Raw genomic sequence first — 16,698 nt, 5'->3', positions numbered from 1 at the left:
TTCATATTATATTCATAATATAATTATATAATATTATGATTCATAAAAGCTTCATATCGTATGCATAATAGCTCTTCTGAAGAAGGCAAGGAATGAGGCATAACCAGAAAACATCCCTCACATGAAACAAATTCATGCTTTTCCACCTTTGGGCCATAGGAATCTTCTCCTACTTCCCATCCCCAACCAGGACTTTTGGTGCCTTGAGGTTCTGATTCTTTAAAGGATTTATTTAGAATCTCTGACCTCAAGTAAGTGCAGGTCATATAGAAGATGTCAGAACAGGAGGGAACCATAAGTATCACCTCCTCTAAGGATAGTCATTTTTTAAGAGCAGAAGACTTGAAAAGTTTGAAAAACTTTTATCATTTTATATGCTATTTTCAGGGCATTTGTTTCTGATTCCCATAAATCCTAGCCCTGTTTTATATATATATATATATATGATATGTGTGTGTGTCCATATATATGTATATATACACATATATACAGTGTGTATATATATATATATATATATATACTTTAAAACCAATATTTTGACAGAGAAAATATTGATATTGTTAGATTCAGTGGAATAAATGAGAAGAAAATAATCAGCTAAACCATTTTCCATGAAATAAACAATTATGTAAAGCCCTAACTGTGAAGGAAATTATACTTGTTTACAGTACAGTCACTTGAAAAATGTGTTTTTTTTTTCTTTCCACACAGTTTCTCTCCTTGAGGCAGTCCTGTTTGGTATTTAAGGACTCTGAAAGTGAAAAGAGAGAGGAGAGAAAGGAGGAAGGGAATGGGGGAGAAAGGAGCAATGGAAGGAACGCGAGAAGAAGCAGGGAGGGAAGGAAAGAGGGAAGGAGGAAGGGAAAGAAGGAAGAAAAAAGGAGGGAGGAAGGGAAAGAACGGTAGAGAGGAAAAGAAAAGAGAGAAGAAGGGAGGAAGGAATGGAGGGAGGGAAGGGAGGAAGGAAGGGAGGAAGGGAACAAGGAAGGAAGAAAGGAAAGGAGAAAGGAAAGAAGGAGGGAAAGGAGGGGAGGGAGAGTCTGGCACAGAAGAAAAAGCATTGGACTAGATTAAAGATTACTGTTTTCTAACCTATTCCCTACAACTTTATATACATGTGACCATAGTCTGGTTACTCTACCTTTCTGAGTATCAGGTTCCTCAACCCGCAAATAAAGATCTTGGACTCTCTCCCCTCTAACACTGGAACAATTCATCTCATTCTGTGTAGATGATAGTTTATAAAATATTATTATGAGCAGGATCACCTGTTCCAGTTAATTACTGGTGGGGGTAGGGGGTCTTCCAAATGGCAACATCTGGTCCCCATTACCAGCTAACCATTGCCATTGTAAAGTCTGGTTTTAAGTCAAGCAGGTGCAACCACAGTGGCCAAAAATGTAACTTCTATTTTTAATACTGTTGTTTTTTCACATACATCTGGCAAATAGTTTTATAAATGTTTGCCAATTTCTTATTTGTTTATTTACTTATTCATTTATGGCAAATATAGTACTCTGGGGAGTGACACTGAAATAACTTAGTCTTATAGGGGCAAACACAGATATAACTATCAGACATTGATAGTTATGTAAATTATATAAAGTTATATAAATTATAAAAATTTTATTAAAAGAAAAAAACAAAAGTTTTAGCAATTTTTTACTAAAATTCCTATTAACCAGAATTCTCAAACAGTTACATGATACCTTGCATCAGACACAATACCTAGAAGGACCTTTAGAATCATGAAAGAAAGATTAAATTAGATTGTCCAATTGTGTATGTTACAATCTTCTCAGTCTCTAGTTACCAAGATACTTTATTAACAAGAACTCTTATTCCCTGACTAATGCTGGGAGACAGAGACAGACAGACACAGAAGAGAGAGAAGACAGAGAGACAGAGACAAAGACAGAGACAGAGAGAATGGAGCAGCATGGCATACTGTATGTAGAGCTAGCCAGCCTCCAACTCCAGGGTTCCAATTTTGCCTCTGATTCATAATAGTTGTTAGCCTAGGACAAATGATTTAATGTCTGTTTTCCCCAACAATTTTCTAAAACCACAAATTGCTTAACAGTTCCAGGTCTTCATTGGTAGAGAGTATTTTGTCATGGGGAATTTCCTATATCAATGAAATCACAGATCTGAACCAAAAAACCAAGTTTACTGTTTTGAATTGAAAAGAATTCAAGATGTCATGGAGCCAACCCTTCTTATCTGCCCGTCTTGGAATTATCTCAGCTTCAATACATGTTGGCTGCATGATTGTGAATGAATGGGTCACAATGTCTCTGAGTCTCAGCTCCCACATCTATAAAAATGAAGGATGTCCAGTGCACCTTTCAACTCAAGATCCTGCAATCTTTTTCGTTTTCAGTTTCTTCATCTCTTAGATGAAATTCTGATGTCTATTCCACCTGTTTCACAGAGTTGGGGTGGGGATAGAGCCATGTGATGAGTTGTGATGATAATCCTAATGATCATTTGTGTACTTTACAAGGTGAATTTGACGTGGGAGTCGTTCTTTTGTGGGATGATTCTTCAAATTATCAAAGTATGTGTTCATTTAGGGCCCAATCTTGAATTATAAATGGAAATTTGCTCACCGTCATAAAAATGAACCAAATAGTTTTTGTTAAAGGGATATCTTCAGAGGGTTCTTAGTCATTATTGCAAGGAGACATACAAACAAAATTGATAACAGCTTGGCTGTAGGTTATGGATCTGTGGTCTGAGTAGAGGCTCTGCACCATTAGCTACGTGAACATGTAAACTGTATTAGTGAAAGGGCATAAGTCTGGTTGAAGCTCTGCTCTCCTTACAATGTTCAAGTTAATTACATTTTTTCCCTCCAAATGGCAACATCTGATCCCCATTACCAGCTAAACATTGCCATTGTAGAAGGCTGATTTTGAGTCAAGCAGGTGTGACCACATTGACCAAAAATGTGACTTCTATTTTTAACACTGCTGTTTCATGTTCACTTCGTGACAAATGTATGCCAATTTATTATTTACTCATTCATTCATTTACTTATATATGCACTTATTTATTTAAATCTTCATCAGGTTTAAGTCTTGAGGTTCCAAATCCTAGCCTGAAGGAGCAAATATTTATTACTAAATTTTAAAGAAAATTAAATCTTAAAATAAAATTTCAACTGAGGAAATGACAGATGTCTTTGGTTGTACTTGAATTTAATTGTAACTAATTCTGATAATATCTAAGAATTCTTGGCTGTCTCTGGTAACCTGAGACTACTCGGGATGCATGTTGAATGCATGCAATCCACTTAGAAAAAAAGATCATAATTTTGGTTGTGTTGCTAATTTCTAAGGAAATAATTTTAAGAATGCTATAAAAGGAATTGCAATTCTCTTTTAAAAAATCACAACTCACACTTGCGTAGTGCTTTAAGCTTTATAAACCCTTTTAATCTCAACAACCTCATGAGGTAGGCAGGGCAAGTACTGTTATCCCCATTTTATAGATGCATGAAGTCACATGTTATTTTTTCCAGGTAGAGACTTGACCAAAAAGACCTCATAGCACATCTGCTTTTGAGAGAATTGTCAAGGACTCAATCAAAATTTATTGTAGTAGGTGTTGACAGATTCACCAAGAAGTGTAAAGACATGATCTCTTAAGGACCTTAGAATCTAGCTGAGGAGGCAATACTTATATACACATAAACCAATCTGAGAAAAAATAAGTCCCAATCAGTACAGTATGGTACTAAGTGAAATAAAAGGTAGAGAAATAAAAGATCAATGTGGGCTAGAGTCATTGAAAAAGGTTTCATAAAGTAGGACTTGAAGGAAGAAAAGACAAGACTTGGTGAAAAAGAAGGATATAAGGAATGAAACAGGAGTCAGGCGTCAAAGACGATGCTAAGGTTTCATGCCTAATAGACCAGTAGAATCCGAAGCCAAGAGTGGAAATTGGATCACACTTTATCACCTTCCTCCTAGAGGGAAGTGCCCTTGAGGACAGGGACTGCTTCTTATTTCATTTTTGTTTGCTTAGCATAGTATCTTGCAATATGGTTAAGTATTTAAGGAATGTTTGTTGAGTTCAAATAAATTTGATAGTTGGAAAGGGAAGCTAAAGATTGAAGCCATATTGACTGGAGGATTATCCAGGCTTGGAGGCAGCATATGTTTGTGGTTCATTTGTATTAGCTATGTCTTCCTGACCCTATTTGAAGTTTTTTTTATATTTTGCCATTTTCTTCTCCAGCTCATTTTACAGATGAGGAAACTGAGGCTAACAGAGTTAAGTGACTTGTCCAGGGTCACACAACTAGTGTCCAAGGCTAGATTAGAACTCACAAAAAATTCCAAACTCAGTGCTCCATCTCCTATGCCACCTAGCAGGTAGAGATGGCCTATAATTGATCCACAGTCACACAGCTAGTGTCAGTCTCAGACCTCCTGCTTCCAACCCAGCTTTGTTTGTACCATTTCACAGTATTATAGAGAGGTCACAGAAGAATGGATACTGAGAAATGCAAGGAGGTGGTCAGTAACTTTAGGGGAGTAGTTTCAGTGCTAGGAAGAAGACAGTGGGTAAATTAGAAGTGCATCTAGTTAGAATTAGGGCTGCTAGGAGGCACAGTGGATAGAGCACCAGATCTGGAGTCAGGCTCATTGCCATGAGTTCAAATCCAGCCTCATTCACTTATTAGCTGCGTGACCCTCGGCAAGTCACCAGTTTGCCTCAGTTTCCCCCATCTGTGAAATGAACTGGTAAAGGAAATGGTATCTTTGCTAAGAAAACCCCAAATAGGATCATAGAGAGGTATGATTAAAATGACTTGAACAACAACTACAAACTAGTTAGAATCAGCATTCCAGACACCCATCTCTTCCCCCTACTCCCAATTCTTTTGATACATTGATCACTTCAGCAATGCATTCTCATTTTTACCAGAATCAGTTCAAGTAGCATTTAAGCACTTGCCTACTAGAACAGAGACTTTGTATTAAGATAACAGAGACAAAAACAAAACAACCCTTCCCCTTAAGAAGCTTACATGCCATTAGACAGATAATGCAGGTAATATATAGACAATACATGGATAAGTAAATACAAAATAAATTGAGAAAGGAGAGAGTAAGATAAACAGTGAGTTTGTAGTGCCACAGAAGTAGAGTATTAATGGAAGATAAAATTTTGGGGAAAACATATTGGAAGAAAATACATTTCTGCCATGGGAGATGGCCTGTATGAATACATAGGGACATTAGGCAGTTTGTTGAGTTTGAGTAGCACAGCCCTACCTCACTTAAATCCAGTTCACTTGAAAGTCAAAGCATCATCCTCCTGATGTCCTCTTCGAGAACGAAGGATGGACAACAAAACAACATGTAATACGTTAATTTGGACAGACTATAGAGTGTGTGAAGGAGAGCAGCGAGTAGTACAGTAAGTATAGTAACTGGCCTGGAGTCAGGAAGACTTGAGTTCAAATCTAGTCTCAAACAAAAGTCACTGTGATTCTGGGCAAGTCATTTAATCTCTATTTGCCTCAGATTTGTGGTTGTTCTGAGGATAAAATGAGATAAGATTTGTAACATGCTTAGCATAGTGTCCAACCCATAGTAGACACAATATAAAAGTTAACTATTAGTATTAGATGCATTTAAAAAAAAAACTTGAAAAGTAGGGATGGTTAATTGTAAATTGAGGAGTTTCTTTTCAATAAAGGAGAAATGGGAGGCACTGAAGGTTCTGGAACCAGGAAATAATAAGTACCATGGACAGATCATTTTGGCATCTGTGCAAAGGATGACTTGAAAAGAGAAAAGGCTGATAGCCAGAAAACCAATTAAGAAACTATTAAAATAGACTAAGAGTTAGAGTGAGGTGATGAGAATCTGAACATGGGTAGTGACCATGTGAGTGGATAAGCTATATCATTTTGGAAGAAACAACAATGAGATATTCATTCATTTTCTTTTGGATCTAGAATTTGTGCTCTTTGAAATGAGGGGGCTCCTAGTATAGAAATACCCTCCCTTGGTTCAGATCAGCAATTCATTCCTAACCTATGACCTCTTTGTTGTTACTCACATAAGACACTCCATCTCTAGATTAGGGGCATGTTCACTGACCGTTGTCCTGCCCAGAATACTTTCCCTCTTCATCTCTGCCTCCAGGCTTCCTTCAAGCCCAACTAAAATGCCTTCTTCTATGAGAAGGCTTTCCTGATCCTCCTTAATATTACTGCCTTCTCTCTATTGATTATGTCCAATTTATTTTGTATAGATCTTGTTTGTACAAAGTGGTTTCCATGTTGTCTTTCCCATTAGACCATGAGGTCCTTGGGAGCAAGGACTGTTTTTTTTGTTTTTGTTTTGGTTTTTTTTACCTTTTTTTCTATCCACTGGGCTTAGTTCAGTGTCTGACATACTGTTGTTCAGTCCTTTCAATCATGTCCATCTCTTTCTGACCCACTTTGGACTTTTCTTGGCAGATACTGGAGTGGTTTGCCTTTCCCGTCTCCAGTTCATTTTATAGATGAGGAAACTGAGGCAAACAGGGTGATGTGATGAGGTCACACAACTATAAATGTCTTAGGACAGATTTGAACTCAAGAAGATGAGTGTTCCTCACTCCAGGCCTGGTACACTAGGCACTACAGCCCCTTCTGGCTGTGCCAGCCTGACATATAGGAGACACCTAACAAATACTTGTTGATTAATTGATAGTCTATGAGAATTGTCTGGGGCACTGAGAGATTGTGACTTGTTCATTGTAACTCAGTATATGTCAGAGACAAAACTTAAACCCAGCATCTTCCTGATCCCAAAGCCAACTATCTCTCCCTTATACCAGGATATCTCTCTTTTAAACACCATAATGATTTGGGCCAAAAGCATAAGTAAGCACTGATCGCCCACACAGGTGCCTTGGAGTCCCCAAACCATACTTTGCGAACTGGTGTTTAAGAAAAAATACTTAGCTACTGGATAAACTTGTGCCTTAGAACTTTGTGCATAAATAAAACAGAATGAAAGGGGAAAGAAATATTGGAATTTGTTCTTTTGTGAGATGCTTTCATTTTTGGTTTGAGGCAAAACATTCTACACTTATCCCTTGTACCTTGTGACTTTCTCCATTACTGTTTTGATATATTCACAGATCAGCATATGAAATTAAATGGGAATTTGAGGGGGGTGAGTTTTGCAGAAGCTGCAGGATGACATGGGGAGGCCAGGAGACAACACAGAAAAATTTAGAAACTCAAAAATGCATAAAATGTATATATAGTACTGCAGGTACTCCGTAAAAGAAAAAGAAAAAGTTCAGACTTCCTCTCTAGTGTGAAGGGAGGATCAAAAGATTTTACATGGATTTTCCAGATCTCAGAGGTGCCACACTCCTGACTCTGGCATTGTGGAAGGGATAACTGTAGAGGTTTCTTTTAATGCCCTAGGTTTCTTAGACAATGGAGTTACACAGAAAATCATTTGACATTACCTAATTATTCCCTTTTATTCCACAGATTACCCTTGCTCTGGAATGTTGGGGATGGTGTCTGGACTCATTTCAGACTCACAAATCACAGCCTCAAACCAAGGAGACAGAAACTGGATGCCTGAAAACACCCGCCTTGTCACCAGTCGCTCAGGTTGGGCATTGCCATCTGCCCCTCACTCCTACACAAATGAGTGGCTCCAGATAGACCTGGGTGAAGAGAAAATTGTGAAGGGCATCATCATTCAGGGAGGGAAGCACCGAGATAACAAGGTGTTCATGAAAAAATTCAAGATTGGATATAGTAACAATGGCTCTGATTGGAAAATGATCATGGATGATAGCAAACGGAAGACCAAGGTAAGAGGGCTAGAAGTTGGCATAATGCCCCATTCAATCAATAAATACTTATTAGCTACCACCTATGAGCCAGGCATTGGGCTAGCATTTAGGCTTCTATTCCAATGGGCGAGATAACGTACATCTATCAGTAGATATAAAATACATATGAAACAGATAGAAATTAACCTTATAGAAGGTAGCACTAAGCTGTTAGGACTTCCCACAGAAGGTAGGGCTTGAGCTGACTATAAATTGAAGCTGATCATATATATAGAAGGAAATCATGGACTAAGAAGTGGAAATGGGGAGGAAAACATTCCATCCAAGGACCCAGGCCAAAGGCAAGGCAATGGGATTAAGAGGGAATAGTAGAGTTATTGGATTGCTTGGAGCCAGGTCTCTCCATCCTTTGTGAAATGTGGAACTACCTAAGATTTTGAGGGGCTAGGGTTCAGAGTGGGGGAGTAGAGATACTACTAGTGAAGTACCAGGCATGGGGGTGGTAGGGTTGGGGCTGCTGGGCATTGTTAGTCAGTCATTTCAGTTGAGTCTGACTCTTCATGACCCCCTTTGGGGTTTTCTTGGCAAAGAAATTAAAATGGTTTGCCAGTTCCTTCTCCAGCTCATTTTGCAGATGAGAAAACTGAGACAAACCAGGTTAAGTGACTTGTCCAGGGTCCTACAGCTAGAATACTGGTCTTCCTGACTCTAGATCCACCACTCTGTGTACTATGGCACCACCTAGCTGCTGGGGAACATGGCAATTAAAAACTAGCTTGACCGTTGGCCACGTAAGCTTCATAATCCTGGAACTGGAGTCAGAAAGACTTGAGTTCAAGTTTGGCCTCAGACATTTAGTAACTGTGTGACCCTGGGCAAGTCACTTCATTTTTCTGTTTTCTCATCTGTAAAATGAAGATAATAATAACACTTACTTCCCAAGAGTTGCTGTGAGGATAAACACTATTAGACTTGAAAATGTTATATCATCATTGTCTTCTGGATACTGGATGCAAATTAACTTTCTTGGAATGGAAACTTTTCAAATACAGGTGAACAACTATTCCCTATGATAATGATGGCAACAATCAATAGCAAAGCATTTATTAAGTACACTCTAAGTGCTAGAGACACAAAGGAAAACTAAAAACTGTCCTTGCCCTCAAAGAGTGAGGGAGACAATATGCATATATAAACAGGAAAGGACTAGATACAGGGTAAATTCAGGATGTCCCAAAAGTCTTAGTGCAACTTTTAAGCTGTTACTAGCATATGGTTTACAGTGTTCTACTCACAAGGACTCTATAAAGTTAAATAGTGCAGGTATTAGTATCCCATTTTATAGATGGAAAAGTTGAGACTGAATATAGATTAAGCTGCATTCCTGTGGTCACACAGCCCACAAACAGTATAGTTGGGAGTACAACCTAAGTCCGATTCAGTGGGAAGTACTATCTCTCCATAACAGTAATAGAAAGGAGTATAGTCAGAAGAATGTTGGCACCAGCTCTAAATAGCTTCTGAAAGCCAATAGTTAAATTTTCTACTTGAGCATTTGTGCTTCAGAAGTTGGAAAGTACTCCAAATCTGGCCTTGATTTATTGTTTAGTAGATTGGCTAGATTTAAGAAAGTGATGAAGAAAATGTGAATGTTGCAGATTAAATTTAAAAACATGTCATGAGTACATTTTTTTCACAGTTAGTTGTTAAACATTTACCAACACACCCTTGGTTATAATACATGTAATCCAGAATTCATTTCACTGTGTTGTATGATTTTAAAAATAAATAGGCCTGTCCAATTAAGTTGCTTTCAGCTGGTATTCAAATTGGTTTGTGTTTCCTAAACTAAGAGTTTTTAAAATCAAGACAAGTGAGGAGGGGGGAATGTCCTATAAACTTGTGGGATTTTTTAATCAATAGTTTATTACTATATTTCAATATAATTGGTTTATTTTATGTAATTCTATATAACCTATTTTAAGTATTTAACAAAACATTCTTCTGAGTAAGGGACCCTAGCTTTCCACCAGACTGCCAAAGGGATCCATGATGCAAAAAGGGTGAGGAACTACTTATCCTAAACTTATCAACAGTTAAAGAAAGTGCTAATGGGTAAGAATCATGGAGTAAAAGGTCCAAGGACCATTAAAGGTGATCAGAACTGACCCTTTTATTTTACACTTGAGGAATCAGAGATCCAGAACATTCAAGTTACTCACCCAGGGTCACTCAAATCATTAGTGACAGAGATAGGACCAGAACTCAAATCTTCTGACTCCCAATTGTGTCTCAGATCCCTTTGACAGTCTGGTGAAGCTGATGGATGTTTCTCAGAACAAAACTTTTAAATAATTGAAAGAATAGAGGATGCTTTCCACCACACTACTGCCTCTCCTTCCTTCCAGAAAGATTTTTTTTTCCACAGCCAATCCATGAACTGGATAGTCCTCACCAAAATAATCAAGAATTGAGTTTATAAGACCAGTTGATTACATACAGTGGTATTCTTTCCACATAGTTCCCTTCTTAAATCAGCACAAGAGGGAGCAAGCCACATCTTGTCCCTTGAAATTGAGAAAGATCCTCAACCCTCCCCCCAACAACCCTCTCCCACTCCAGTATCTGTCATGAGATTTGCCTATGACCTATTCTCTAGAGAAAGAGAGATCATGGATCATTGTAGGGAACATTATCATCACACCAACTCTGAATGAGTGTGGGAATATGGTTTGATAAAGTGATGCAGGCCAAAGTTGCTGGAGGCAGGAAACATAAACTCTGCAATACTGCCAACTCCCACTCATTCCAGATGTGTTGACTCTGTGGAGACAAGCCACGTCTCCCATGTGGGACTAGTTAATACATCAAGCCATCTATGCAGGGCTTAGACTTTCTAAAACTCTTACTCCCATCTCAAACTGATCTTTCATTTGTAAAATGTCTTTGTTATTCTCTCTCTCTCCATCTCTCTGTCTCTCTGTCTCTCTCTCTCTCTCTCTCTTTCTCTCTCTCCTCCTTCCTCCTACTCTCCCTTTCCCTCTACCGCTCTTCTTTCTGTGTTTCTCCCTCTGTCTCTTTCTTCCTTCTCCTTCTCCATTCTCCTTCCCTCTCCCTTCTTTCCTTTTTTGAGCTTCCTCTCTTCTCTCCTTCTTTTCCTTTCTTTTCCTATCTTTCTCCCTCTCCCTCCTTAATTTTCTCTTTTGTTTTCATACCCATCCTTTCCCCAAAAGTATGACATAGCAGATAAATTTCTAGACTTGGAGTAATCAAAATCTCTGTTCAGTTCCCATTTGGGACCCTTCCTAGAGGTGTGACCTAGGTAAGTCAGAGGACCTAGTTTTAGATCTTAATTCTGCTGTTACTACTTGTGTGGCCTTATGCAAGTCACTTCTTTGAGTTCTTCATCTCTCTAAGAAAGAAGTCAAACTAGATGACTCCAAAAGGCCCTTCCAACTCTAAATCTATAAACTTAAGAGGTCTATTTAACTTCTTGGAGTTTCAGTTCCCTAAAATGGGCACAATTGTACCCATAGCACTGAAGTTTTTTGTTTTATCTGTTTTTGTTTTTTTATAAATCATATTTTTTAATATCAGTTCATAGCTAAAGAACTGATGTGAGACTAGGTACAGAAAAAAAAAGCTTAGAAAGCATTTCGGAAACTTCAAAGCCCTTACAAGTGTCAGTTATTAGCTTTTATTTTTAATTTTCACTCCCCAAAATTTTTTAAATAAATAAACATCAGGAAATAGCTTAAAACCAATCATTATTCATGGCCCTGTGAGTTGTGACTTCATTGTAAAGTGTGAATATGGTGTAAATCAACAGCTTCACATAGCTGCTCTCTGAATAAAGTGTGTGTTGTTTTGACACGTTCTTCAACACCACAGTTCTAGAAGAGAGAGAGAAAAACAAATCACCATATGCTTTTTATACCATGCATCATATGCTCTTGGGCCTTTGTTATCTCATCTAGGCATTTGTAATCAAGTCTGAAGCTATCAGCCTACACAGCAAATTGAGAGGAAGATTCATCAGGAAGGCTACTCACAGTTTCCATCTTTAACAACAACAACAACAGAAATCATTTTAAGATGTGTTGTTTTTTCTTAAACGTAAACTCGACCAACATCATTATCTTCCTATAAAAGCCTGAAATATAAAAACAACTAAGTTGTTTACATAGCGCCTATCACAATGATGCTTAAAATGTCCCCCGACCAAAAGAAACCTGTAGCAGGCAAAAAGAAATCCAACAAATTTTCCTATTTAGGACCCTCTCATTTAAAATTTTATAAGGACAATGAAATACACTCAGTTTTTTCTATGCAAATATGAGGGAGGCTGCCTGGAATGTCACTCATAGCAGTCCAAGAGTTAGGAGGAAAACAGGATGTGAGTTCTTGAAATAAATCCCAGTGAGCACAATCACGTGTCTGAGAAGTCACAGTCCGTAGGGTAACTAGACTTTCTCAACAGATAGAAGGGCTCCCCTTCAAAAAAAAAAAAAGGATCAATTCCTTTGCTCAAAGAGCATACTCAAAATCCATTGCCAGATGGACCTATGTCACCAAGGACAGAGATTCATCCTGATTCCATATGCCTCTTACATTCCACCCTTCATCAGAATTCAGCACCAATGTCTTAGTAGTTCAGTTTTCATTGTTCATGCTCCTATTAAAACCATTATTAAGAGAAGAGTCTGTCTGGAATTCTATAGATATGGACGTCTCCTCACATGCTTTGTTCCCAGGATCTTTGGAGTTATGTTAATGTATACAAAGCATTTCTGTGTTAATAGTATAATCTTTGTGATAATTAGTACCTTACTGACAACAAATTAATTAGACCCTAATAATAGTGAGAGCTAAAAATCTATGAATTTTTCAGTTCTGTCTGAGGAATACAGGTCTGTTAATACCATGTCCACTTTTTTTTGAAATGATGGGAAACTTAGAGGGTGTCCAGCATATTGTTGGATTTCTGGTAGCTTCTCTTTGCTGATTAATGCTGTTCTGAATGTGTAGCTTACCTCCTCATATAGATACACAGAGCATTTATTACAGGCTTACTGTGTGCCAATCAGCAATACACATACAAGTAAACGAAACAGCCCTTGCTTTGGAGAAATTTACATTTTAATGGGAAGAAACAACATATAAGGGAAAGCTGGGAGTAGGGGAAATGGGCAAAGAATGCATGCATGGTAGCATGGTGTGAAGATGGCTAAGAAGTGGAGGAGGCCTGATTCTGGGAAAGATTGGGTGAAAGCTTACCTATTAGAAACTAGGGAGCTTCCAAGGGCAAGGTTCTGGAGAGGGAAAGGTAAAAGTTGATGGCCAAAGCGGAGGCAGTATGGTATAAAGATGAGTATTTGTTATTGGAACTGACAGATACCTCTCTCTATGACTTGTACGGTGAAGTTCCTTTTTACACTGACACCATGTCCCTCACCACATGGTCAGTAGCTTCATTTTATTTATAATTTCTTAGTAAGATTATTAGGATTTAGCATGATATGGTAGCAATTGAGGATACGCTAATAATGGAGTGGTACTTTACTGACCAAAGGCAAAAGCCATCCTTTAAAAATGTGCAGCTCTACATGGCAGCTCTTGGACTTAACATCTCTGCACTCTCAATAGGATTTGGATCCTTCTAATTGGATGAAAACTCAAGAATTTTGTTCTTAATGAGATTAATTTATGATGTGATCTTATGAATCAGTTAACATCTTTGGTCCTCATTTCCCCATGTTGGTAAAAACAAAGCTAGAAGTCCCTTCTAGTTTAAAAACATTTTATTCTAATTTCCCCTTGATGTCCACTGAAAATGGAATGAAGAGGGTGCTGACTCAGGAATACAGAGGATGCCTGTCCCAATCTATTATATGTCAAGGAAAATATATCCAGTTGTTAGGAATCCACTTCAAAGGAAATTCAGATTCATGTTGCGATTTAGCCTTTCTTCATAACTTGAATTTGAAAATGTTGCCAGTTGGGTCACTTGCTACTTTCCCTGAGATGAGGAAATCTTTTATCTTCAAATGTCTGAAGTGGGTAGGCATTTCCTAAATAAATACCCATTTCATTGAGTAGGCAGTTCTTGAATAAATAGCAATTTTGTTAGATAAAATTGACCAGTTCCAACTCCTGCAATGTAATTTCCATGTCTTTGAGAACACTAGATTTTATCAGACTGGGACCCCACTCATTTTGGGAAAATCAAACAAGCATATTTAGTTGAATTGTGTATTTATGATAAGCTTGTAAAAGTGGCAAGTTCCTATTCTCAGCTGACTTCACACACACACACACACACACACACACACACACACACACACACACATGCACACACTCCCTTTGCCCCCTTCAGGAAGTGGTAAAAATGTTTCCTCATAGAACCACACATCATTTAATCACCTAAAAACATGTCTCATTAAATCCTTAGCTTCCGATATAACCTCTTTGAAGGTTACTATTTCTGGAAAATAATATCACTTTTCAGCAAAGGTTTAACTACCCATTTGTTCCCTTTTCATTTAAGAAATGCCATCTGTATACTCAGTGAGACAATATGACCTACTTCTTAGCCCAAATAACAGAGGCCTAGAATGGAAGGGGATTGGGGAGGGTGCAGGAAGGCATTCCCTTTGCTAATAGGGAGGATTGTCCTAATAAATCATCTTTTTCACCCTTCACAGTCCTTTGAGGGTAACAACAATTATGATACACCTGAGCTTCGAACTTTTCCTCCTCTGTCCACCCGATTCATCAGGATCTACCCCGAGAGAGCCACTCATGGTGGACTAGGGCTAAGAATGGAGCTGCTGGGTTGTGAAGTGGAAGGTAATTAATTACATTTCTCAGAGACAGTTCTAGTTGGTTGCGTTTGTTTTTTTCTCTCCCACTGGTTTATATGTTTATATGTTCCCACTGGTGCTTACATTGAGTACCACCTTTTCTCACCAAGGAGTGATGGTGCTACCATGTTTGCATAACAGCTGTTTCTAGGAAGACCATTCATCCACTAGAATACTGTCAGAATTACATACAATTATGACATTATAATTATGTATATATAATTTTAACAATGGAATTATTAGGAAGAAGGGATTTTCCCTTAATCTCTGTGTATTGTAGTTACCTGCCTTTTGCAAACATTTTTTTCTAAGTAATTTTTATCCATTTAGTGTTCAGAAATACTTTCTTCCACCCTCAATCCCCATGAAAATATATATTAAGTTCTACTGATAGACCTTTGCTGGATCCAGAGTACCCATTGCATTTCAAATATTTCATGTATATATCATGTCCATCTGTGCCGTAAATTATCTGATGGTTCCACACAAAAAAGAATACTTCAAAGATAGTTTGAGAGAAAACTGGAAAGACTTATATGAACTGATGCAGAATGAAGTGAGAAGAACCATGACATTAATTTATATTTTAACAATAATATAAAGAGAAGCAACTTTGAAAAATTTGGGAACTCTGAGTCACACAAGAATCATCTTCAAGTCCTGAGAAGTCACAATGAGACATGCTGCCCACCTCCTGAAAGAGAGGTGTTGAACTCAGATTGCAAATGAAATATTTTTTGGACATGGCTATTGTGGGAATTTGTTTTGTTTTGTTTTTAACAATACATTTTTTTCTCATTGTGGGAGGAGGTGGGAAGGAGAAAAGGTACAGATCATTTGAAAATAAAATTTAATTTTTAAAAAGGAATTTCAAAATAGCTTAGCATAGTACCTTACACATAGTAAGAATTTAATACATGTTTATTGATTGATTGATAATAGAATGACTTAATTTTGGAGCAAAACAAATTATCAGATGGGAGTACCTATTGTGTATAAAGCACTGTCTTGAAGACACCAAGTCCTATTCATATGACATATTGCTCTCAAGGAGCTTACAGTCTAATTGGCTACGTAGTGGGATACTTGGTAGATGTTTATTTAATCTGGAAAGTCAAAGTGGACTGTGAGCTCAGCATGAATCCACAGTGTGCTAGAGCAATCAAAAATGCTAAGAAGCAATCTCAAGCCACATGAACAGAAGCAAGATATTCAGAAGAAAGTATGTGATTTTACAGTTGTACTCTGCCCTACTTGTATCATTTATAGAATACTGTAGTTAGCCCTGATTGCCCCCATTTAGGAAGAGCATTGACTAGTTGGAGGATATCCAGAAGAGAGTGATCAGAATTTCAATGATGGTGAAGGGACCTGGAATCCATTGCATGCATTGGTTGAAGATAATGGAGATGTTTAACCTAATGCAGAGTATACTTAAGGGATCCATGATAGTGGTTTTTGTATTTGAAGGACTGTCACTTGGAAAAGGCATTAGACTTGTTCTCTCTTTCCCCAGAAAAAATAACTAAGAACAATGAATAGAAATTACAAAGAAACATAAGCTCAACATCAGAGAAAATTCCATGGCAAATAGTGCTATCCAGAAGCACAATGAGATGTCTTAGGGTATAGTGGGTTTTCTTGTCACTGGAAGTCTTCCCACAGAGGCTAAATTAGGGTTAGTCAGTGAATGAGCAGCGATTAGGAATATTGTCAAAGGAATTCTTGGTCAAGTGCAATAACCTCTCAGGTCTTTTTCAACTCTGAATTTCTGTGGTTTTTCAGAGAAAATACATGTGAAGGCACTTTGCATCTTTACAAAGTTATCTGAGTTATCATTATTACCATTTGGGAGCAACACCAGGGCCAGGAAAAGTTAAAATAATGTCTATGTGATACAATCTGATCACATTTTGACTAAAAAAATAATACAATGGTCTGTGATGAAAATGTTGCAAAGTGGAATGATGGTTACTTGCTGTATAAGTATTGGTCTGGTCCATTG

At 37.8% G+C, this 16,698-nt stretch overlaps 1 protein-coding gene and 1 long non-coding RNA gene across 12 annotated transcripts in view; one reads left to right on the top strand and one right to left on the bottom strand.

The window, feature by feature from the left end:
- The window catches only part of NRP1 (neuropilin 1), a 176,529-nt gene that overhangs the window by 127,541 nt on the left and 32,290 nt on the right, over positions 1-16,698 (top strand). For all 10 annotated transcript variants that reach the window (XM_072651966.1, XM_072651967.1, XM_072651974.1 and 7 more), the window contains exons 10-11: positions 7,517-7,848; positions 14,535-14,679. In XM_072651966.1, coding sequence (XP_072508067.1) covers positions 7,517-7,848; positions 14,535-14,679 — 477 coding nt within the window. The remainder of the gene's footprint in view (positions 1-7,516; positions 7,849-14,534; positions 14,680-16,698) is intronic.
- Positions 1-16,698, bottom strand: part of LOC140532887 (uncharacterized) — a 37,593-nt gene that overhangs the window by 17,469 nt on the left and 3,426 nt on the right. The window contains exon 1 of one of the 2 annotated variants that reach the window (XR_011976722.1): positions 7,492-7,573. The exons of the other annotated variant lie outside the window; for it this stretch is intronic. This is a non-coding gene — a long non-coding RNA (uncharacterized lncRNA). Of the gene's footprint in view, positions 1-7,491; positions 7,574-16,698 lie in introns of those variants that run through there. 2 annotated transcript variants of the gene reach the window in all.

This window comes from Notamacropus eugenii, chromosome 3, assembly GCF_028372415.1.
Source record: "Notamacropus eugenii isolate mMacEug1 chromosome 3, mMacEug1.pri_v2, whole genome shotgun sequence".
In the NCBI taxonomy this organism is placed as follows: Eukaryota; Metazoa; Chordata; class Mammalia; order Diprotodontia; family Macropodidae; genus Notamacropus; species Notamacropus eugenii.
This window is presented reverse-complemented; position numbering and strand designations above follow the sequence as displayed.